The 23,098-nt window shown below is 42.6% G+C and overlaps 1 protein-coding gene and 1 long non-coding RNA gene across 2 annotated transcripts; one reads left to right on the top strand and one right to left on the bottom strand.

Annotated features, from left to right (window-relative positions):
• Nucleotides 1-358: 358 nt before the first annotated feature.
• Nucleotides 359-11,986, bottom strand: STPG3 (sperm-tail PG-rich repeat containing 3). The gene is made up of 7 exons (XM_080989664.1): nucleotides 11,797-11,986; nucleotides 10,942-11,009; nucleotides 9,555-9,698; nucleotides 7,431-7,519; nucleotides 6,184-6,295; nucleotides 3,177-3,302; nucleotides 359-536 (listed from the first exon to the last, which is right to left on the bottom strand). The coding sequence occupies exons 1-7, from the start codon at nucleotides 11,982-11,984 to the stop codon at nucleotides 403-405; spliced, it is 861 nt and encodes a 286-aa protein (XP_080845790.1). The 5' UTR covers nucleotides 11,985-11,986; the 3' UTR covers nucleotides 359-402.
• Nucleotides 11,987-12,059: 73 nt separating this feature from the next.
• LOC308467927 lies at nucleotides 12,060-23,078 on the top strand. The gene is made up of 5 exons (XR_013981366.1): nucleotides 12,060-12,203; nucleotides 12,906-13,009; nucleotides 13,133-13,194; nucleotides 13,282-19,366; nucleotides 21,933-23,078. It is a non-coding gene; the product is annotated as an uncharacterized lncRNA (long non-coding RNA).
• The last annotated feature ends 20 nt before the right edge of the window (nucleotides 23,079-23,098 follow it).

The following is a 23,098-nucleotide window of genomic DNA, read 5'->3' as shown; positions in this document are numbered from 1 at the left end:
ATTCTGATCAGACTTTACAGAGTCCCATCACCCCACTATTTTTTAAGGCGTTGCTAGGGTGGGACACTGCAGGAGCAGAGATTGAGGAAGCTGATTTTGTAAAGAAAAAAAAGAATGAAATTGTGTTGGTCCTTCAACTGCACAAATAAGATTTCTCTGCTTTGCTGTTAAATTAGTATACCCATGCAGCTTTTTTAAAATTTATGTACATTATTCCCCCTCGCTTTAATTCAGGTTAGGTGGATACCCAGATGGCTAAGATAACAGGATTTGTGCTTTTAACAAGTCTGAGCCTGTATTGAAAGTTGCAAGAGCTGCCTGGAATGTTAAACACTGGGCAGAAATGGGGCATGCAGCGTCAGGGCAATCAGGCTTTTAATCACACTCCTGGTGGTGGGGGTGTCACAGCGTTGAAAATGGCCCTGTCTCGTGCTTCTTGGGTCGCCTCACGCCTTGGATGAAGAAGCTGGGGGAGCAAGGTAGGCGAGCGATGTGCCCTCTCTCCACATTGTAAGTGCCGGGACCAGGAGTGGTGTCTGCAACCAAGGAAGAAAGTGGAAGAAGGTAACTGAATGGCAGTGGCCAGAACAGCACACATAAATGTTTTGGGGCTCAGACTCAACAAGCAGGCATGGCAACAGCACCAACTGAAGCTTTTAACCAGCAGTCACTATAAAAAACATTACCTCCTTGCAAAGGTTAGTCTGATTTCACCTAGCCTGTCTATTTGGTAAACATTTTAGAATGGGTGGGGAAACTTCTGCTGGTGCTTTTGGATTGCAACTTCCATCATCCCTGCTCATTGGTCATGCTGCCGGGGGCCGGTGGGAGTTGGGAGTCGGAAGAAAAAAGGAACATCACACCACCATCTAAAAGTTTGCAGAAGTCATAAGAGCAGCACTACTGGATCAGGCCAAAAAGCCCTGTCTGGTCCAGCATCCTGTTCTCATGGTGGCTGATCAGATGCCTCTGGGAACCTGCAAGTGGGATCTGAGAGGAGCAGCACTGATTCTCAGCAACTGGCATTCAGATACATACTGCCTCTGACAGTGAACGGAGAACATAGCCTTATCCTCCATGAATTTGTCTATTACTTATATATATATATATATATATATATATAAGTTTTTAACCATCCTGGTTAGGTTAGGGAAAGCCTGGACAAAAAGATATTTGGCTGTGAACCAACTGCTGGGTGATGCTTCACTTACAATAAATAAATAAAATTTTATTTATACCCCGCCCTTCCTGGTTCAGAAAACCGGGCTCGGGGCAGCTAACAACAAATTTAAAACACTTAATTGTAATAAAACATAGAAGCAGCATAAAAGTATAGAAGCATGAATAACAATAAAGTTCAAATATCAATTTGGAGGAAATCCATCCAATAAACATTAGATAGTCACCAGGGCTAGCTGGCTGAATTAGTGCTACTTGGTAATCTTCATAAAAGGGGAGGGAGAGGAGAGAGAAAGGAAATAAAAGATCAGGCTGAATTCAAATTAAAGGCCAAGCAGAATAGCTCTGTCTTACAGGCCCGGCAAAAGGAGGTTAAATCCTGAAGGGCCCTCGTCTCATGCGACAGCATTCCACCAGGTCAGAGCCATCACTGAAAAGGCCCTGGCCCTGGTGGAGGATAGTCTGACTTCCTTAGGGCCTGGGACCTCTAAACTATGGTTCTTCATGGACCTTAAGGTCCTCTGTAGGGCATACCAGGAGAGGTGGTCCCATAAATAAGAGGGCCCCAAGCAACAAAGGGCTTTAAAGGTCAAAACCAGTACTTTGAACCTGACCCTAACTCCACCAGGAGCCAGTGCAACTGGTAAAGCACTGGGTGAATATGCTCCCATGGCGGGGACCCGGTGAGGAGCCTCGCTGCAGCATTCTGCACCCGCTGGAGTTTCTGGGACAGTTTCAAGGGTAGCCCCATGTAGAGCGAATTACAGTAAAGCCTAAATAAAAAAATTCCTTCCTGTAGCACCTTAAAGACCAACTAAGTTAGTTCTTGGTATAAGCTTTCGTGTGCATGCACACTTCTTCAGATACACTGTGTATCTGAAGAAGTGTGCATGCACACGAAAGCTTATACCAAGAACTAACTTAGTTGGTCTTTAAGGTGCTACAGGAAGGAATTTTTTTATTTCAACTATGGCAGACCAACACGGCTATCCATCTGTTACAGTAAAGCCTGGAGGTGACTGTCATATGGATCACTGTGGCCAGACTAGGGCGGGAAAGGTAAGGGACCAACTGCTTAATGCTTCTAAGATGGAAAAATGTCGCCTTAGCTGTTGCTGTAACCTGCGCCTCCATGGAAAGGGAGGCGTCAAGGATAACACCCAAATTCTTAACGGAAGGCACTGGCACTAATTGGGCTCCCGCAAGAGAAGGGAGTTGGTCCCTCATCCTCATGCCATCCCGACCCAGCCAGAGGACCTCTGTCTTTGAAGGATTTAGTTTCAATCGGCTCCCATGAAACCACCCACCACAGCCTCCAAACATCTGGTCAGTGTCAGGGGCCGAGTTGGTGTGGCCATCCATCAGCAGATAGAGCTGAGTGTCATCATAATGTTATAATGGCAGCAATGGTCAGGGGTACTGCTAACTCTTATTAATATTCAATCTCTGCCCCTTTATATACAGTCATACCTTGGAAGTCAAACAGAATCTGTTCCGGAAGTCTTCAACTCCCAAAATGCTCAAAAACCAAAACGCAACTTCTGATTGACTGCAGGAAGCTTCTGCAGCCAATTGGAAGCGGCGGAAGCCCCGTTGGATGTTTGGCTTCCAAAAGAACGTTCGAAAACTGGAACATTGTTCAGGAGCCAAAACGTTCGAGAACTAGGCTGTTTGACTTCCAAGGTACAAGTGTAGGTGCGCAGCGCTCCCTCTCGCTGTTCTAGCTTCTGGCTTAGCCACGTGCAGCCTCTTCAGGGCAGGGGGAGCCGTCATCCCACTGCCCTGAAGAGGCTGTGCAGCTATCCCAGAAGCCAGAAGAGCGAGAGGGATCTCTGCGCAGTGATCCCTCTTGCTGTTCTGGCTTCTGGGATTCGGAATATTTTTTCTTGTTTTCATCCTCCAAAAACTAGGTGCATCTTATGGTCTGGTGCATCTTACAGAACGAAAAATACGGTAGTTAAAAGAGTGGTGGGAGGGAACCTGTTACCATTCCTCACCTTTCCTGGCCCACTTGTGCATAGTGTTTCGTGCAGGGCTGATGATGATAGAGGGTGATCTAAACATCACATGTTTGTATGCACTTTCTGTGTTGTACTTATTGGGTGCTGGATCCATCATATTATCTAGGGAAAAGAAAAGGGGTGAGAGAGAAGCCGGTCCAATCTGTGGTGCCAGATACTAATGGAGAGGGAGGGGAGAAGTTGGCATTGCCAGGCACTGACTTGAAGAGCTGCAACCCGACAGAGACCCTCTTGGATATGCTTAGCATAGCTCCCCTTACTGTTACTGCCAGGAGCAACTTATGCTGCTCTTGCCCACCCCCTTGTAGTGTTGAGTGGACCCAAGTGAAGAGGGCAAGTTAAATGGGCAGTGTAGATACCATATGTATTTATGAAACAAAAATTATATACAGGCAACCCCCCCCCCCCCATTGCACACATTCAAATAAAGCTTGACCCTACACACGTGCATACCTGCAGCCTGGAAGTGGCTGGAAAAGGGGACAGAAAGGGGTAGGGGCATAATGGGTGGAGCAGGTTTACATGCCTTCATGCATGGTCAGGAATGCAGCCCCCACACAAAATGGTATTGTTTGAACGTAGGAAAACCGCTAAATAGCTTACAAAAACAGTTTTAAAATATTGAGGAATAAACAGTTAAAACCATGTACGTAATTTAAAATACTGTAGTTAAAATTAACAGTAAGAGATTAGATCTTGTCAGCATCCATGTCTCTGGTCAGGCTGGCCTAAACAATAATGTTTTGAGCAGGTGGTAGAAAGAGTAGGTGCCTGCCTGGTGTCAATAGGCAAGGAGTTCCTTAGGCCGAATTGCTGCTATCAAGATGAATGTATTGCCAAGGATGTTGTTTTTATTTCAAACACTTCAGGTTTTGGACAAAACGGAGTGCTTCCAGAAGTGGCAGAGAGACATTTCTAAGTTTGTCTGGCAGGGCAAAAAGCCCAGAATTAAGTTTAAGATTTTAACCGATGCAAAACAAAGAGGGGGCTTTGCCCTGCCAGACTTAAAGTTGTATTATGAAGCCGCAGCGTTTTGCTGGCTAAAAGACTGGCTACTTCTTGAAGACACTGATGTGTTAGATTTGGAAGGGTTTAACAATGCCTTTGGATGGCATGCATATTTATGGTATGACAAGGTTAAAGCAAATAAGGCCTTTAAGAACCATATTGTCAGAAAATCATTGTTTAATGTCTGGACAAAATATAAAGACTTGCTGGAAAATAAAACACCAAGGTGGCTTTCACCTTTGGAAGCCAAGGCCCGAAAAAGACCCAATATGGAGGCTAAATGGCCAAAATATTGGGAAATACTAGAAAAGGATGGAGACAATTGGAAATTGCAGAGTTTGGAGAAAATGAAAGACAAAGTGCGAGATTGGTTACACTACGCTCAGATTAAAGAAGTTTTTAAAAATGATAAGAAACTAGGGTTCCAGGTGGAGAAATCGAAATTAGAAACAGAATTGCTAGAACCAAAGATTAAGGTACTTTCAAGGATGTATAACTTGCTGTTGAAATGGAATACACAAGACGAAACGGTTAAATCGGCTATGATAAGGTGGGCACAGGACATTGGGCACAATATCATGTTTGAGGACTGGGAGAGGTTGTGGAGTAATGGATTGAAATTTACTGCATGTAACGCTCTGAAAGAAAATGTAATGAAAATGATTTATAGATGGTATATGACCCCAGTCAAACTTGCTAAAATTTACCACCTGTCTGATAATAAGTGTTGGAAATGCAAAGAGTGTGAGGGAACGTTCTTCCACCTCTGGTGGACTTGCCCTAAAGTGAAGGCGTTCTGGGAAATGATTTATAATGAACTGAAAAAGGTATTTAAATATACCTTCACTAAGAAACCAGAGGCTTTCCTTTTGGGTATTGTCGGCCAAGGGGTGGCAAAGAAGGACCAGACATTTTTTATGTACGCAACAACAGCAGCAAGGATACTTCTCGCAAAACATTGGAAAACTCAAGATCTACCCACACTGGAAGAATGGCAGATACAACTGATAGACTACATGGAACTGGCTGAAATGACCGGCAGAATCCGTGACCTGGGAGAAGAGAGGATTGAGGAGGACTGGAAGAAATTTAAGAACTATTTACAAAAGTATTGTAATCTGAGTGAATGCTAAATAAGATGCTAGATCAAAATAACTGAGCACCACTAAATTTAGAAGTTTTTAAGAAAATAAGTAAGACTGTGAAAGTTAGCTCCTTCTGAGAATTATAAGATTATGAAATATAGAAGGGATATAAGAATTTAAATAAGATGATAAATTGCTGACCAAATGTTACAACGATGAAAGTGGGAGCGGGAGATGTGAGGAAGTCCAAAGAAAATGTGAAAATATGTTAAGATTAATGTTATATTGCTTATTATGTTTATTTTTATTGTAAAACCTAATAAATTGCTTTAAAAAAAAAATAAATAGGCAAGGAGTTCCAAAGTGGGTCCCATAACAACAAAAGAATTATTTTCTTGCAAGTGCAGAACAAATATGTGGCAGCTGTAACAGTGTCAGATCTGCAAATTGAAGCGGTCAAATGGGTTTATATAGAGAAGGCAATGTGCAAGTAACAGGTCCCAAATAACTTGGCCTCATAACAAATCTTTGAGCAGAGGTGTTAGCTACTGGCAATGTCTCACTAAAAAGGGAGGAACCCTACCGAAGGCAAATTTCTGGTAAAAATCTGGAGTTTGCACTCAGCAAGTGCTCAGCTTCCTGACTGGCAATAAAGGGCGAGAATAGAGTCCTGGGGCACACCTTGACCCAGATAAGGATAATAGCTCCATTGGTAGAACATGAGACCCATAATCTCAGGGTCATAGTTTTGTGACCCATATTTGTAAAAAAATATATAAAAAATTACATTGCAAGGATTTGGGCTAGATGACCCCCTGGATCTCTTTCAATGCTACAATTCTATGAAATAAATACCTCTTGATAAACTAAGGTACCCATTATGTTCTTACTTTTGCTGACAAGAGTGAACTCTCCCTTCTGTCCCATGGTGAAATGGGGGCTGTTTGGCAGGTTGGCTGGCTTGACATCCAGGGGCTGGCCATAGTGGAAAGGAGAGGGCCACTGCAAATAACAGAGGGACAGCTGAGCTGCATGATCCTTCCTGGGGAGGGGGACCCACATGGTGGAGGGGCATAAAGGCTATATGACCAGTGAGACTCAACAGAGCTACATTTCCCAGAATGCTTTAACCATCAATCCTCCTTCCCAGGGAACTGTGGGAGTGGTAACTCTGTGACAGGGAGTAGGGGGCCTCCTAACAACTCTCAGCATCCTTAAGGAACTACAGTTCCCATGATTCCTTTGGGGAAGACATGCTTTAAATGTATGGTGCTAATAGGACTCCAAATCTGTGGTTCTAAAGCAGCCTTGCCCAACTTTTGGTCCACAGATGCTCCCATTATCCCCAGGGATTGGCCCTGGTGGCTTGAAATGATGCTTAAAAGAATTCTATGGACAAATTCAAAGAGGATAAGGTTATCAATTGCTACTAACCATGACGGCTCTGCCCTGCCTTCCATGGTTAGAGGCAGTCATGTAACTGAGTTATGTGACACCCTGAGCCAAGGTGATATGTAACTTTACAATATTTACAAGACATCTGAAATCAGCCCTGTATAGGGAAGTTATTTAATGTTGAATGTTACATTATGTTTTTATATATGTTGGAAGCTGCCCAGAATGGCTGGGGCGACCCAGTCAGATGCATGGGGTATTACTATTATACTATTAATTAGGATGTCTCTATTTTCCTTGGAGAAATGTTGGAGGGTATGAAAACTAGCTGCTGGAAATTGCAGTAAGAGAGTGCACTCTTATGTTCAGACCCTACTTGTATGAGGTGCTTCAAATGCATAGTGCAGATGGGGCCTTCAATTTCTGGCTGCTTCCAAATACAACAAGGCCACCACTAGGATTTATACAGTATACGTCTTGCTACCTGATCTTTGCAACATGGAGACTGACCCTGGGACCTGCATCTTTTGATTCTTTATATTACGCTTTATGGATATTTATGGAGTTATTTATTTATACCGTTATTTTATTTATGTTTTGCATGTTGTAAACTGCTTTGATGCACTTTTTGAAAGGGAGGATTGTAAATATTCCATTGAATTAATGAATGAAGCATGTCACTGAACTATATGAATTGGGTGGGGCATAGCACAAAAGGGACACCCCCATGCATGACACTTACATTGGTCTCGTTGCTAAAATCCACTTTCTTAATGAACGGGTTATTGCTCAAAAACCAAGACTTCTGCCAAGAACGCCGCCCTCCGCCCTCTGGAGAAACAGAACAGACAAGGTTGAGGTAGCATCAGTGTTGTCACAGAGCCTTGAACTTTGAACCAGGCCCCCAACTGTCATCCCAAGAGACTTGGGACCCAGCCTACATAGAGCCGGCCCAAGACACTTTGGCAGCTGAGGCAAACCACAAAATGGCATCCCCTCCCCAACCTGGAATGAAGGGGTGAGTGAAGACTTACATCAGGAACATGTACAGTGGTACCTCGGGTTAAGTACTTAGTTCTGGAGTACTTAAGCACCGCGTTCTGGAGGTCCGTTCTTAACCTGAAACTGTTCTTAACCTGAGGCACCACTTTAGCTAATGGGGCCTACCCCTGCCTGACCACGATTTCTGTTCTCATCCTGAAGCAAAGTTCTTAACCTGAGGTACTATTTTTGGGTTAGCAGAGTCTGTAACCTGAAGCGTATGTAACCCGAGGTACCACTGTATGATCTAGTTGATATTCCTGAGTTGCAACGGGTTGGACTAGATGACCCCTGGGGGACCCTTGTAACCCTATAACTCTACAATTCTAAAGATCTACAGCAGGAAGGGGGGGAGGAGAGCAGTGCCATCTGTTCACCAAGAGGCTGTTGTAGAGGCAGCTTTGAGGGTGGGGCTGCTGAGGAGACAGCAGATCTGGCCTCTATGAAGCATGCCACAGTCAGTGACAGCAGTGGCAGCAGAAGTGGGGTTGGATGATGCATTCCTTGGTGGCCACATCTGCTGCCCCTGTGGATCCTGCTGCCTGAAGCGATTGCCTCATCTTGCCTCATAGGTGGGATGACCCTCAATCTACTCATGTAACAGGGTGAGGTGACAGAAAGCAGGGCTGAACAGGCTGTTCCATTGCCGCATGCTGGTAGAATAAGCTATTCATTTGTTTTTTGTTACAGTAAGTCTATGTCACATCCTTTGCCATTGTGGCCCCCAGGAGGTTGCCTGCTAGAAAATGTGGCCCTCATGTTCCCCACTTCTTGGGGGAAAGTGTGACTTGTGAATATACAGTATCCAGAAAGTAGGCCTTACCAGTTGTAATCACACACGTTCTGCCCCCACAAGGGTCAGTTATTTAGGCAGTGCTTTTTTCCTAGGGGGACGCATACCCCTAAGCATTTTGTGAATATAAGTTTGGCCTCATTGAGGAGCAGTATTTCAACATGAGTAGGAAAATGAGAGTACCTCTGAACATTTTTTTTAGAAAAAAGCACTTATATTAGGTAGAAGGAATAACAATGCTGCTCCTTTAAGAAAAGATACAGTGGTACCTCGGGTTAAGTACTTAATTCGTTCCGGAGGTCCGTTCTTAACCTGAATCTGTTCTTAACCTGAAGCACCACTTTAGCTAATAGGGCCTCCTGCTGCCGCTGTGCTGCCGGAGCACGATTTCTGTTCTCATCCTGAAGCAAAGTTCTTAACCCGAGGTACTATTTCTGGGTTAGTGGAGTGTATGTAACCTGAAGCGTATGTAAGCGTATGTAACCTGAAGCATATGTAACCCGAGGTACCACTGTAGTGCCTTTCCCCCTTTTTTAGACCTCAAGGAAGGTTGGGAAATGTAGGCACAACAATATGATAGTTTCTATTGGCTCTACCCAGAGCGAGAAAATTACCTCCCTTCTCAAAGTCTCAGCTGCAAGCATGCTAGCCCTAGGATTTCCCCTACCCTCTGCACTGGAGAAATTGCATCCAATAAGCCATTTTTCTTAGGAAGCTCTGCAAATTCATGCAATGCTGTAAATGAATAGCCTCATCTGTAACAACACACCAAGCAATATTGGTAGATAAAAACAATGAAGTTGTTTGTGGTAGAAAGGACGTAACTCAGACAGAAGAGTTTCTAATCCTAAACTAACTAACTAGCCAAGAGGAAACAAAGGCTTGTGCTTTTCTTCTCGGAGGATAGATCCAAGATGGCCTCTCAAAAATGTTGAAAACCTCTGGTCTAGTGGCCTAAACACAGACTATATTGATTCATGAATAGGTGGAAACTGAAAGAATGCTCTCTTAATCCCTTCCCTTCACTCGCACCTTTAGAAGGTGACTTCAACCCAAAGGTGTAGGATGGAGCACTGGTTTGCCGGAAGTTCACACTGCAGGCCGAGTAAGCTGCTGGCCCAGGGCTGTCCGTGTTCACTGCCATTGACAAGCGGCCTTCTGGGGATATGCGACCACCTGGAGCAAAGAGAAGATCATTCAGCTGATGCAGGTTGGGATCTGAATGCCCTGGAAGGAGGCTTCCTGGCTGCCCCTGCCCCAAGAGCCTGTCCTCCTGCCCCTATGCTTTTAACACAATAATGCAAAATCTGTGGTCCTGCATATGTTGTTGGACTACAACTTCAGTAATCCATGAGCCTTGGCCATGTTTACTGGGACTGTTGGGAGTGGGAGAACAACCACATCTGGAGTTTCCCCAGCTCTGGACTACGATGCATGTGTTACATATTTGTACTCCATAAGGCCAGCTTCTGAGGCTCTGCTTGCTTTACCTACCATCAAGGTCCCTCAGCTCTATAAACAGGGCCTTTTTAATGGTGACCCTGTATTTTTGATCCTAAGAGAAATATGTGATGTTTGCCCTACCATGTTATCTGTTGCTGGTTTTACTGGTTACTTTTAAGCTGACCATGCCATGCAAGAAATACAGTACTTGCTTCTGTCAGTCCTGCTGCAGGGCTTTGCAGATTTGTCTACCCATCAAGGCAATAGGTATTGCAAGTGTCTAAAATAAGGAAGACAGAGAGGCCCTGAAATTGAGAGAGAGTGTGGCACAATCAGAGGCTGAGCAAGGAGGGTGTGGCCTGCCCCGGGTGACATCGCCTACCCGACCCTCGCCGTGGGCGGCGCCCTCCCAGGACGCTTGAGGTGGCCGGCGCCCCCCCCCCCCCCCGGAGCCTTGCGGCACCCAGCAAATCCCCTGGGACATGTGTCCCGCCCCCTGGGTGCATGCCACTTCGGGTGCCGGGGCAGCTAGTTCTGCCTCTGGGCACAATGGCTAGACTTGCAATGAATAGACTTGCATTCAGAAATCTTCTCAGACATGAAATGCAATGGTTCATCTTTGGTGAGTTACTGTCTCTCAGTCTAATCTACCTTGCAAGGTTGTTGTGAGCTAAAATGTGGATTTTGTTAGTTCAGATTGTTGACATTTGTCTGTCTCAGGAGACTGGAGAAGTGTGCCTTTAGGGATGAAGTGGAACTGTTGGAAGGTTACAGTGCCTGCTGCGGCTGTAGAGACCAATACGGGAAAGACAGGTCTTCTTGCTACTGGGGCAGACGAAGGCTTCTAGTTGCCAATTCTACCTTACAGAATTACATTGAAATTGCACTATTGGTTTCCCTATTGGGCACCCACAAACCAATGGGGAGAAAGCCTTGGACTGCTCTTTTCTGTCTCTCAGACCTCCTTCCTACTTACTGCTCTGCTTTCCGAACTGAATTTCTGGGAGGAATGGTGTTGAGCTAGATTCCCTGCTCAGGCGACCCCTGAGAACAAAACACAAGCAACAAATGAGGAGAGGCTGTCCCAGCAGCTGGAAATGGAAGGAAAAAGTAAATGCCACTACTGGTGCCAGCAGTGGGCGAAATCAGGCATTTGCTGGATCCCACCATTTTATTTAGCTATACTGAAATTTATTCCCTATACTCCTGACACTCCTTATGTAAGCACATAAGACAAGCCCAGATGGATCAGACCAAAGGCCCATCTAATCCATCACTTTGTTCTCACAGAGGCCAACCAGATGCTTGTGGGAAGCACTCCGGGCTATTGACAACATTTTTAAAAAAGAATTGCAGCACAGTAAAAACAAATTGAAATAGAAAGAATGCATCAATATTATTTGCCCTCAGGCATCCAGTTGGCCACTGTGCTGCAGGATGGGGCAGAGGCAAAAGAGGCTAGTTTCTGCACAAACACCCCCCTCTATCCTCCATTCAGGCAGGCAAGAGGCATGATCAGAGTTCAAGGACAAATTCCACCCAGGCAAAATCCCTGCAGGTGGGTGCGATGCAGGGCTATTGAGGGAGGGTATGGGGAGGGTATTTGTGGCATGTGGGGAGTCTTGGGGGCCATAGAAAGAGGCCTCAGGGGCTGTGTGTGGCCCCTTAGCCCTGAGGTTCCCCATTCCAGGACTAGATGGACTGTTGGTTCTGTTCCAGCAAGACTCATCCATCCCATTTTAACTTAATGGGGTTAGGTGAGAATCTGGCCTTGCAGGGCATGCAGTAGGGGATAGTGGCAAGTGCCTGAGGCCTTCTCTGCCTGCATTACCGGTACAAATGGTGGTGCCTCTTTAAAAGCAACTGAGATTTGGTGTTCCTTTTCTGGCTGGTGTCCAGGTACATCTGGGCCATGAACTTGATGTGTTTCTGCTGGAACTCCATTTTCCACAGCTGGGCAATGTTGACTCGCCCCATGCTTCCCCTCCGGCAGAATGGTTGCTGCAGGTTGTGTGACATCAGTGGGTTCTCTCATTCCATGGCTCCATGCGTTCTGTGCTGTTTGATGGTGGTGTCTGTTTTCCCCAAGGGTGGGGAATAGATGAGGCAGGGCGGTCCAGCTAGGCGCAGATCAACAGAGGTTGGTTCTTTTGGGCTAACTTTTGGGCTAACTGTTCTACTAACCCCAGTCTTCCCCCAGCCACCTGCCTGCCTTCTTGCTTAAAACCAGCCCAGGAGGTAACACTGGCTGCCTGTTTCCTCCTCAGGTTGCCATTGCAGGGAGGAGGACGGGGCAAAACTATAATTTAGGCCTTCTTCTTGAGAGAAGAAGGCAAAACTGCCACATGAGAGCTGGGAGGGTCCACCCTCCTTGGAATAAAGGTTAAGATATATTGTTGATATATTGTATATCAACAATATAAGATATATCAACAAATTATGTTCTGTTTTATGGGTTTCCCCTTTTCTTTTCTTTTCTTTTCTTTTCTTTTCTTTTCTTTTATCTTCTTTTATCTTCTTTTCTCTTTCTTACTTCTTCTCTTTCTTGTTTTCCTTCATTTAGATTAGTTTGATTTTCTGGTATTTTATGCTGAAAACTTTTAATTAAAAATTTTATTTTTAAAAAGGAAGAGGCCTTGCTGCTTCTCTCTATTGCTTGGGAGGCGGTGCCTTTCCAGACATGGTGCCTTCTGAAACACCTATACACACTTCCCTGGGAGTAAGCAGTGGGACTTATTTCTGATCAAATATGTATCTTACCTCTCAGGAGGATATGTGATTGCAGCTATCACTGAGTTGTTTAATCAAGTGATATATATATATATATATATATATATATATATATATATATATATAAATGAGAGAGAAATTGGGGTTGGCAGTTGGCTTTTAGTGTGCAATTCCTCATCAAGGGGTTCAATGTCATCCATTATTGGTCAGAGAGAAATGAGTGGAGGCAGGAACCAGTAGAAGAAAAGCAAGATTTTTATTTTTCTGTTACAACAGCGTCCCATCCCATCAACACCCCCACTCCTTATATGCAGGTGAAGACCCAGAGAAAGATGTGTAACAGCTTTTAACGGCTTTATAAATTGCCCAACCCCTTAGCCAAAGGCCACCCAAAAGCATCATACAAGGAGTGTGTGACTTGTCTCCTTTCTCTCAAGATACCTGATAATGCTTGCTGATTGCCTTATCCTGGCTGGTCTTGAGGCACTCTTTTGAAATGGTAAATACTCTAGTTCTTGAAACCATTCTCACAGACCTCCCCTATTTATACACAAAATATAGTCTGCCTCTCTTTTTCCCTGACAAGGATTACTGTGCCCAGTGCTGTCACCACCCGGAGGTCATAAATGACAATTGAACTTTGAAAGATAGAATATACAGATAACACAGATAATGAGTGTCCCGAATGAAGAACTGCCATCATTGCAAGAGAGCTGCGACATTTTAATATTGATATTGCAGCGCTTCAAGGAACTCGAAGAGCAGGTAAGGGACAACTGAAGGAAGAAAAAGGAGGCTACACTTTCTTCTGGAAAGGTCTACCTGAACAAGAATGTCGAATACATGGAGTAGGCTTTGCTATGAAAAAACAATCTTGTGAAGCTCTTGTCAGAAGTCGCATTAATGAGCGACTTTCAACACTTCGAATAAAACTCGCTAAAAAACCAACAGGCTACTAGTCTAAGCACTTACGCACCAACACCGGATGCTGATGAAAACATTAAAGAAAAATTTTACTCTCAGCTGGATACCATCCTATCTGGGCGAGATTTTGATCTGTGGCCTGGGACTATTGGGAAAGAAGGAATTGGCAACAGCAACCAGAACAGAATCTTACTTTTTATTATATGTGCAGCACACAACTTTGTTATTATCAACACACTCTTTCATCAAAAAAATAAATTTAAAACCACTGGTACCTTTGACTTAGACTATGTAGTTGTCCAAGCATAAGATTGCCGTGATGTGCTCCTTACCAGAGCTATGACGAGTGCCAACGAATGCTGGACAGATCACCGATTAATATGCTCCACAATGGCTATCAAGCTTGTACCTCAACACAGGCTTCAAGGGAACCAAGGTGCAAAATGAACACTCAATCCCTACAAGAGCCTATTAATCGGGATTGCTTCCAAATGATTCGTAAGGACCATCTGCTTTTGGAGTTCTCTGATAACATTGACGAACACTGAACCAATCCAAAAACATCCATTACTGCAGCCTGTGAACAAGCTATTGGATACCAAACCAATAAACACCAGTACTGGTTTGATGAAATGACAGTGAGATTGAATGCATGATTGACAAGAAAAGGAAGGCCTTGCAGAGCTGGCAAAGAGATAGAAACTGTGCCACTAAGAAAAAAAAGCTATGCTAAGGCTGAGGTTCAAAGAAGAACCTGAGAACTAAAGAACACCTGGTGGATTAAAAAAGCTCAAGAAATCCAGCACTTAGCCTACTCTCATGATGCATAGAGTTTCTTTAAAGCCACAAAGACCATCTATGGGTCAGTAAATCATGGAATATGCTCTCTATGCTCAACAGACAGTACCACACTTCTAAAAGATAAAGAAGCTATTGGACAGCACTGGAAAGAACATTACCAGCATCTCCTAAGCCGTAACTCCCCCATAGCTGCTGATGTCCTCTCACAAATTCTGCAAAAACAAATTAGAGATGAGCTTGCAGTATCTCCAAATCTGGGAGAGCTGTGTACAGCTATTAACCAAATGAAAAACAACAAAGCCAGCGGACCTGAAGGAATACTTGCCGAAGTATTCAAAGTGGACGGAATTGAACTTACACAACTTCACAAGCTCATGGGAGAGAGACATCCCAGCAGACTTTAGGGATGCCAAAATTATCAATCTCTTTTAAAAAGGTGAGAGAATGGATTGTGGGAACTATCGAGGCATCTCCTTATTAGCTGCAGCCGGCAAAATTATTGCAAGGATCTTAGCAAACCATCTCTTAACAATATCCGAAGCTACCCTTCCTGAATCCCAAAATTATTTTAGACCTTCTAGGGGTCTAAAATTTTCACTGCTTGACAGCTTCAAGAAAAATGCAGAGAGCAAAGCCAACCTCTGTATATGGTGTTTATTGACCTAAGGCCTTTGACACTGTAAATCGTAATGCCCTATAGGCTGTCCCTCTGAAAATTGGCTGCCCAGATAAATTGGCGAACATCATTCGGCTCTTCCATGATAATATGACAGCAATAATTGCAGATAACAATGGCTCTCAAGGTGAACCATTCACAGTGGGATCAGCTGTTAATCAGGGTTCTGTTATTGCCCCGACTCTATCAATTATTTTCATTGCCATGATCTTACACTTTGTTGAAGGGAAACTCCCCACCGGAGTAGATGGAAAGCTCTTTGAGTAGGCTGAAAACAAAGTGTAAGGTTACCTTAACTTCTGTCACAGAGGAGCCTCAGTATGCTTATGACAAAGTAATGTGTGCATGCTCAGAGGATGACCTCCAAACCATCCTAAATATCTTTGCAGAAGATTATGAAAAGCTTGGCCAGTCACTCAACATCCAAAAAACCAAAGTGCTGCACCAACAAGGACAAAACAACCCCTCTGCAGCACAATAAATCCAAATCAATGGTGTAACGTTGGAAAGTGTCTATCACTTCTCCTACCTGGGCAGTTAAATTTTCACAAGGGCAGACTGGTGATGAAATCCAGCATTGCCTGAGCTCTGTGACTGCAGCTTTCTTCTAACTGAAGTGCAGTGTTTGAGGACTGGGACATTCGCAGAGAAATAAAAATGCTTGTTAAAAAGCTCTTGTGTATGCTTGTGAAACGTGGACCACATATAAATGCCATCTCCAACTGCTCAAAAGATTCCATCAACGGTGTCTCCAAAATTTTTTAAACATAACTTGGGAAGACAGGCGAATGAATGGCAGTGTACCAGATGAAGCAAAGATCACCAGTGCCGAAGCAATGGTTCTTCGTTGGACTGGTCATGTTGTGTGGATGCCTGATTATCATCTTCCAAAGCAACTACTCTATTCTGAACTTAAAAATGGAAAGTGTAATGCTGGTGCTCAACAATGAGGTTTAAAGACTGTCTCAAGGCAAATCTTAAAAAATGTAGTATAAACACCAACAATTGGGAAACATGTGCCTGTGAGTGCTCTAATTGGAGAACAGTCTATACCAAAGGTGTCATGGGCTTTGAAGACACTCAAACTCAGGACGCAAGGGAGAAACATGCTAAGAGGAAGGCACACTTGGCAAATCCACATCGTGGTCAACTCCCGCCCGGAAACGTATGTCCCCACTGTGGAAGGACGTGTGGATCCAGAATTGGCCTCCACAGTCACTTATGGACTCACTGTTAAGACCGTATTCATGGAAGACAATCTTACTCAGCTACAAAGAAGAAGGTGGGGATCCCAGGACTAGGTCAGAGACAATGTGCTGGAGAGGAGTCTCAATGAAGAGTTTTTAACCAAGCATCTATTTTTCTATATTATTTTTAAAAACTTATTTATTGATTTTTCACAAAAAAACTTTACAAATGTTAACATAAACTGTAAATTACTGGTACTTTATGTATTTTCTTCCCATCCTGCCCTTACATGGTTTCCATATTTACCCATCTATATCTATATCTATAGAAAGAATTCCAATTATAAAGAAATAAATTGATACAAAGGAAAAGGGGGTGTGTGAGGGGGGAGAACAACGATGCATATAAAAAAGAAAATGATATTTAAAAATGCAATATAATATACTCTCATACATTCTTACATAAATTGATAGTTATTTACCCTTGAATGTGGCTTATTTCTCCTATACTATTCAATACATTCATTTCAACCTCCTCTCTCTTTTAAGCCTGATAGCACCCTCCCTAAGATCAAGGAGTTTGTTGTATGTGCCCCAGTTCTTGTTCACATTTAATTTATTGACTGGCCCTGCTTCAACGGGGGGACACCCACCATGGTGACTTTTCCCCCAGGACATTTTTCAGTCTTGCCCAAACACTATATATGTTCTTCTGTAGAACACGGTTGAGGAAGCTGTTGCTCATACTTCAAGTCCTTCTTGCGTTTTAACCTCGCTGTAGTAAATACTCAGTAAAAAGTGTCTAATCCCCAAAGTCACCATAAGGGTGTGGATCGGGGTTGCAAACGGCGTCTCTGCTGAGCCTCCTTCCCAGGCAGATGACATTCTTGTGTGGGTCTTCTTGTTTCCAGAGGCCTCCTCCCAGGCTCCAGTCAATAGGCTGCCATTTTCCAGCGTGGATTCATCGTTTCATGCAGGAAAGACAGAAAGGAGGTTCTGTTAGAAGGGTACTGAATATCAGTAACGTTAGACCCTCTTGTTGCTCCAGAAATTATCACCGCTGATGGTGAATGTTAAGTTGTGGGCGAACATATCAGACGACACAGCGATTCTTCCAAAGCAGCTCTTTATTTGTAAGCTGGAACAGAACTGACTGAGGAGCTCAGTCAGCCTGCTTATATAGAGCTCCAGAACAATGTAACTGTTGCCATTTTCTAAAACTATCCAATCACTGAACGTCACTTTCGATCCTTCATTTGCATACAAACGATCCAATCACTGAATGTCACTTTCGATCCTTCATTTGCATAACTATCTACAGTATCCCCCTGCTGGCCCAGGGTGAGAACTTCAGTACATAACAGTGAATAAATTATAAAAAAGAAGGAGGCTTTTTCCCACACCCAATAATTTTTATTATTTTTTCCCAAATATCTTAAACACAATACAGCTTAACAATATTATTCTCCTTTAAATTTATATCTTATCCGAATTAACTTCCCTCCACCCCTCTTCTGGCTTCTCTACATTGCTCTTACTTAAGCGTGATTACTATATATACATTCTATAAATGTCTATAATTCCTTAATAAATTTTTGTATTATACTTTAGACATACATTCCTTATTATATTAAAGCATTACATCTTGTGGTCTAACCAAATGTTTACAATAAACGTTATGAGTTTTATTTCAGTCCTGTGAGTGTCTTTATTTATGTACAGTTTTCTCTAAGTATACCATAAATTTGGACCATTCTTTTTGGAATTTCTCATCGTCCTGCTGTCGGATTCTTCCAGTTAGCCTTGCTATTTCCGCATACTCCAATACTTTCTGTTGCCATTCTTCAATTGTCGGAATATCCTGTTGTTTCCATCTCTGTGCGAGGAGTAGTCTTCCTGCTGTTGTGGCATACAGGAAGATTTTATAATCTTCCCTTTTAATGTCCTCTCCAACCATTCCTAGCAAAAATGCCTCTGGTTTTTTATAAAAGGTGTACCTAAATATCTTTTTTAACTCATTATACACACTATCCTAAAAAGTCTTCACCTTGTCACACAACTACCACATGTGGAGAAAATTTCCCTCTTTTACAGTGCATTTCCAACAGTTCTTATTTTTCATTTTATACATCTTTGCTAGTTTGGTGGGTGTTAAATACCACCTATACATCATTTTAAACAAATCCTCTTTTAAGGTCATGGATGCGGTAAATTTTATTCCTAAATTCCATAGTCATCCATTTCTCATCCTCGATATTATATCCTAGGTCCATTGCCCACTTAGTCATGGCCTCCTTAATTTTTTCATCTTTTGTATGCCATTCCAACAAAAATTCATATACTTTAGAGTAGACAACATCTTTGTACGACCTTGTAATACCCCAGTCTCCAGTATTGATATATCAGGATTAAATCCATAATTATTTTATCTTTAAGGAATATATCATTAATTTGGTGATATTCCATCCATCCTGACAATCTAGGTTTTAGATCTTCATCAGGTCTGATTTTGATTATATTATTGTCTTCTTTCAACAAATCTCTATAGGTTCTTTCAACAAATCTTTCATATTTAATTTTTTAACTGAAAAGGCTTCCTGGGGTGACAACCACCACGGTGTTTTCCTTTCAAATAAGTCGTTATATCTCATCCATTCTTCATATAATGGTCTTTTTATAACATGATTTAAGAAATCCTGGTGTACTTTGACCTTTCCATACCATAGGTATGCGTGCCACCCAAACCTGTTTGCAAATCCTTCCAGGTCTAGAACATCAGTGTTATCAAGTATCATCCATTCCCTCAACCATGTTATACAGGCAGCTTCATAACAGAGTTTAAGGTCAGGTAGGGAGAATCCACCTCTTTCTTTTCTATCAGTTAACAACCTAAATAGGCTTCTTCCCTTGCCACACAAACCTTGAGATTGTTTTCTGCCATTCCTTAAACTGTCCTAATCCTGTAATTACTGGGATGGTTTGAAATAAGTATAATAGTTTGGGGAGCACCTTCATTTTAACCACGGCTATTCTTCCCCAGAATGACACATTCAGTCTACTCCATATGTCTAATATGTCCATATGTCTAAATTTCTTTTAATTTCTTTCCATATTATTACATTGTTGTTGTTTAGTCGTGTCCGACTCTTCGTGACCCCATGGACCAGAGCACGCCAGGCACTCCTGTCTTCCACTGCCTCCCGCAGTTTGGTCAGACTCATGTTTGTTGCTTCGAGAACACTGTCCAACCATCTCGTCCTCTGTCGTCCCCTTCTTCTTGTGCCCTCAATCTTTCCCAACATCAGGGTCTTTTCCAGGGAGTCTTCTCTTCTCATGAGGTGGCCAAAGTATTGGAGCCTCATCTTCACGATCTGTCCTTCCAGTGAGCACTCAGGGCTGATTTCCTTAAGAATGGATACGTTTGCTCTTCTTGCAGTCCATGGGACTCTCAAGAGTCTCCTCCAGCACCATAATTCAAAAGCATCAATTCTTCGGCAATCAGCCTTCTTTATGGTCCAGCTCTCACTTCCATACATCACTACTGGGAAAACCATGGCTTTAACTATATGGACCTTTGTTGGTAAGGTGATGTCTCTGCTTTTTAAGATGCTGTCTAGGTTTGCCATCACCTTTTTCCCAAGGAGCAGGCGTCTTTTAATTTCGTAACTGCTGTCACCATCTGCAGTGATCACCACCATCTGCTGTTGAAATGGAATACTCAGGATGAAACGGTGAAATCTGCTATGATCAAATGGGCACAAGACGTTGGACATAATATAATGATGGCTGACTGGGAACAGTTGTGGACCACAGGTATGAAGTCTACGGCATGTAATGCCCTAAGAGAGAATATTATGAAAATGATATACAGGTGGTACATAACCCCAGTCAAGCTTGCAAAAATCTACCATTTGCCCGATAACAAATGTTGGAAATGTAAAGAAACTGAAGGTACATTCTTTCACCTTTGGTGGACGTGCCCAAGGATTAAGGTTTTCTGGGAGATGATTTATAATGAATTAAAAAAGGTATTTAAATATACCTTCTTGAAGAAACCAGAGGCCTTCCTCCTGGGCATAGTCGGCCAATCGGTGTTAAAGAAGGACAGAACTTTCTTTATGTATGCTACAACAGCAGCAAGAATACTTATTGCAAAGCATTGGAAGACACAAGATCTACCCACACTGGAGGAATGGCAGATGAAAATGATGGACTACATGGAATTGGCGGAAATGACTGGCAGAATCCGAGACCAGGGAGAAGAGTCGGTGGAAGAAGATTGGAAGAAATTTAAAGACTACTTACAGAAATATTGTAAAATTAATGAATGTTAGAATGATGTCGGATTGAAGTTAAGTGGTTTCTAGCTGTAATGGTATAAAAGGATATGGAAAAATTGGTTTTTAATACGTAAAAATTTAATGTTATAATATATCAAGATTAAAGATTAGGATTAAAAAGGAGGGAAAGGAATTGCTGGACTAACAAATTGAATTGGAATACAAAAGAGGGAGGTATGAGGAGGTCCGGGAAACAAGTAAATGTAAGAGAAGTGATGAAAAGATGGAATTGTTTTTAACTGTTTTTTTCTTTTTTGTACTTTGTATTTTTCCTTTTTATTGTTAATTTTCTTATTAATGTAATCTTTTTCTTTTGAAATTTTAATAAATATCATTAAAAAAAAAAAAAACCCATCTGCAGTGATCATGGAGCCCAAGAAAGTAAAATCTCTCACTGCCTCCATTTCTTCCCCTTCTACAGTGGTGCCCCGCAAGACGAATGCCTCGCAAGACGGAAAACTCGCTAGACGAAAGAGTTTTCCGTTTTGGAGGTGCTTCGCAAAACGAATCTCCTATGGGCTTGCTTCGCAAGACGAAAATGTCTTGTGAGTTCCTGCAGTTTTTTTCCCCTTTTCTCCCCTTTTTCTAAGCCGCTAAGCCGCTTATCTGCTTATCCGATAAGCTGATAAGCCGCTAAAAGCCGCTAATAGCGCTAATCCGCTAATCCGTCAATGGGCTTGCTTCGCAAGACGAAAAAACCGCTAGACGAAGAGACTCACAGAACGGATTCTTTTCGTCTTGCGAGGCACCACTGTATTTGCCAGGAGGTGATGGGCCCAGTGGCCATGATCTTCGTTTTTTTGATGTTGAGCTTCAGACCATATTTTGCGCTCTCCTCTTTCACCCTCTTTAAAAGATTCTTTAATTCCTCCTCACTTTCTGCCATCAAGGTTGTGTCATCTGCATATCTGAGGTTGTTGATATTTCTTCCGGTGATCTTAATTCCGGTTTGGGATTAATCCAGCCCAGCCTTTCGCATGATGAATTCTGCATATAAGTTAAATAAGCAGGGAGACAATATGCAGCCTTGCCATACTCCTTTCCCAATTTTGAACCAATCAGTTGTTCCATATCGTTCTAACTGTAGCTTCTTGTCCCACATAGATATTTCTCAGGAGACAGATAAGGTGATCAGGCACTCCCATTTCTTTAAGAACTTGCCATAGTTTTCTGTGGTCGACACAGTCAAAGGCTTTTGCATAGTCAATGAAGCACAAATAGATGTCTTTCTGGAACTCTCTAGCTTTCTCCATAATCCAGCGCATGTTTGCAATTTGGTCTCTGGTTCCTCTGCCCCTTCGAAATCCAGCTTGCACTTCAATTATTACATAATTGTCTTTAAATAGATTTATATTCTTTGGAGATAACCATATACCTAAATATTTAACTTTCTTTACCACCTTGATTTCCATTTCCTTCTGTAGTTGGTCTATTAATTCCTCGTTCATATTTTTAACCATCATTTTTGTTTTAGCTTTATTAATTTTAAATCCTGCCAGAAATCCAAATTCTTCAATTATTTGCAGCGCTACTATCCCTCTCATTTGGGGTTCTTGTAATGTTAAAACTATGTTGTCGGCAAAAGCCTTCAGATTATTTTATTCCTAATTTTATTCCCATAACAGCTTTTTTATGGTTTATCAGTGTGTATATATTACTCTTGTTAATTGTTTTATTTTTATTATTTGTTATTATGAATTTTGTGCACTGATTATTTTTATTATGTATTTTGTACTTCATATATTGTAACTTCCCATGCAGTTTTGTGCTATGGCTATGATGTTCAGTAGAGGATCATAACTAACCTCTACTGGGTTGTTGGGAAGATGAAATGGGATAACTCTGTGCAAAGCTGCAAACAAAGCAAAGTGACCTTACCAGATGCAGTCTATTATGTAATGTGCAATCCAGAAAGCGGTTGTTCCATAATACGCACATGGGCAGCCAGACCACAGGAGCTTTCAGCCAGCATCTTCAGGCATTCCTCCCCCAGCTCCCTGGAGAGGTCGGCTAGCTCTACTGGGTGCATCAGCTCTGCGAGGACATCAGCTTTTCAAGTATGTCACCAGATGCCAAGGAAATAAACAACTATCTGACTTTTAGGAGACATCTGAAGGCAGCCCTGTTTAGGGAAGTTTTTAATGTTTTAGTTTTCTTGCGTTTTAATACCCTGTTGGAAGCCACCCAGAGTGCCTGGGGAGGCCCGGCCAGATGGGCGGGGTATTATTATTATTATTATTATTATTATTATTATTCTGCATAAGGGAGGAAATCTAGCAGTAAGCGGCCACCAAACCAAAGGGTCTTATACAAAGGAGAGAATCTTTTCAAATATCTGAAAAGTCCAACAGTTTTTCTTTTAGCACAGACCCTTCACCATTCTGCCTGCAAACAGTGCTTGGCTGTGATTCGAATCTAAATCCCTCCCTCTCCCTCTGAGCATCACTTGCCATGTCAGAGTCCAAAAGCGGGGAT

Source organism: Podarcis pityusensis (genome assembly GCF_964106645.2).
Source record: "Podarcis pityusensis genome assembly, chromosome: Z".
NCBI lineage: Eukaryota > Metazoa > Chordata > Lepidosauria > Squamata > Lacertidae > Podarcis > Podarcis pityusensis.
The sequence above is the reverse complement of the archived record's forward strand: the minus strand, read 5'-3'. Positions and strand labels throughout refer to the sequence as shown.

Bases quoted from the DNA above. Each gene is read 5' to 3' on its own strand.
- STPG3 (XM_080989664.1), bottom strand. From the start codon at position 11,984: ATGTCACACAACCTGCAGCAACCATTCTGCCGGAGGGGAAGCATGGGG. The intron at 9,699-10,941 runs GTAAGTAGGAAG...TCTTTGCTCCAG, and splicing joins TCAGTTCGGAAAGCAGAGCA to GTGGTCGCATATCCCCAGAA. The intron at 6,296-7,430 runs GTAAGTGTCATG...TGTTATTTGCAG, and splicing joins ATTTTAGCAACGAGACCAAT to TGGCCCTCTCCTTTCCACTA.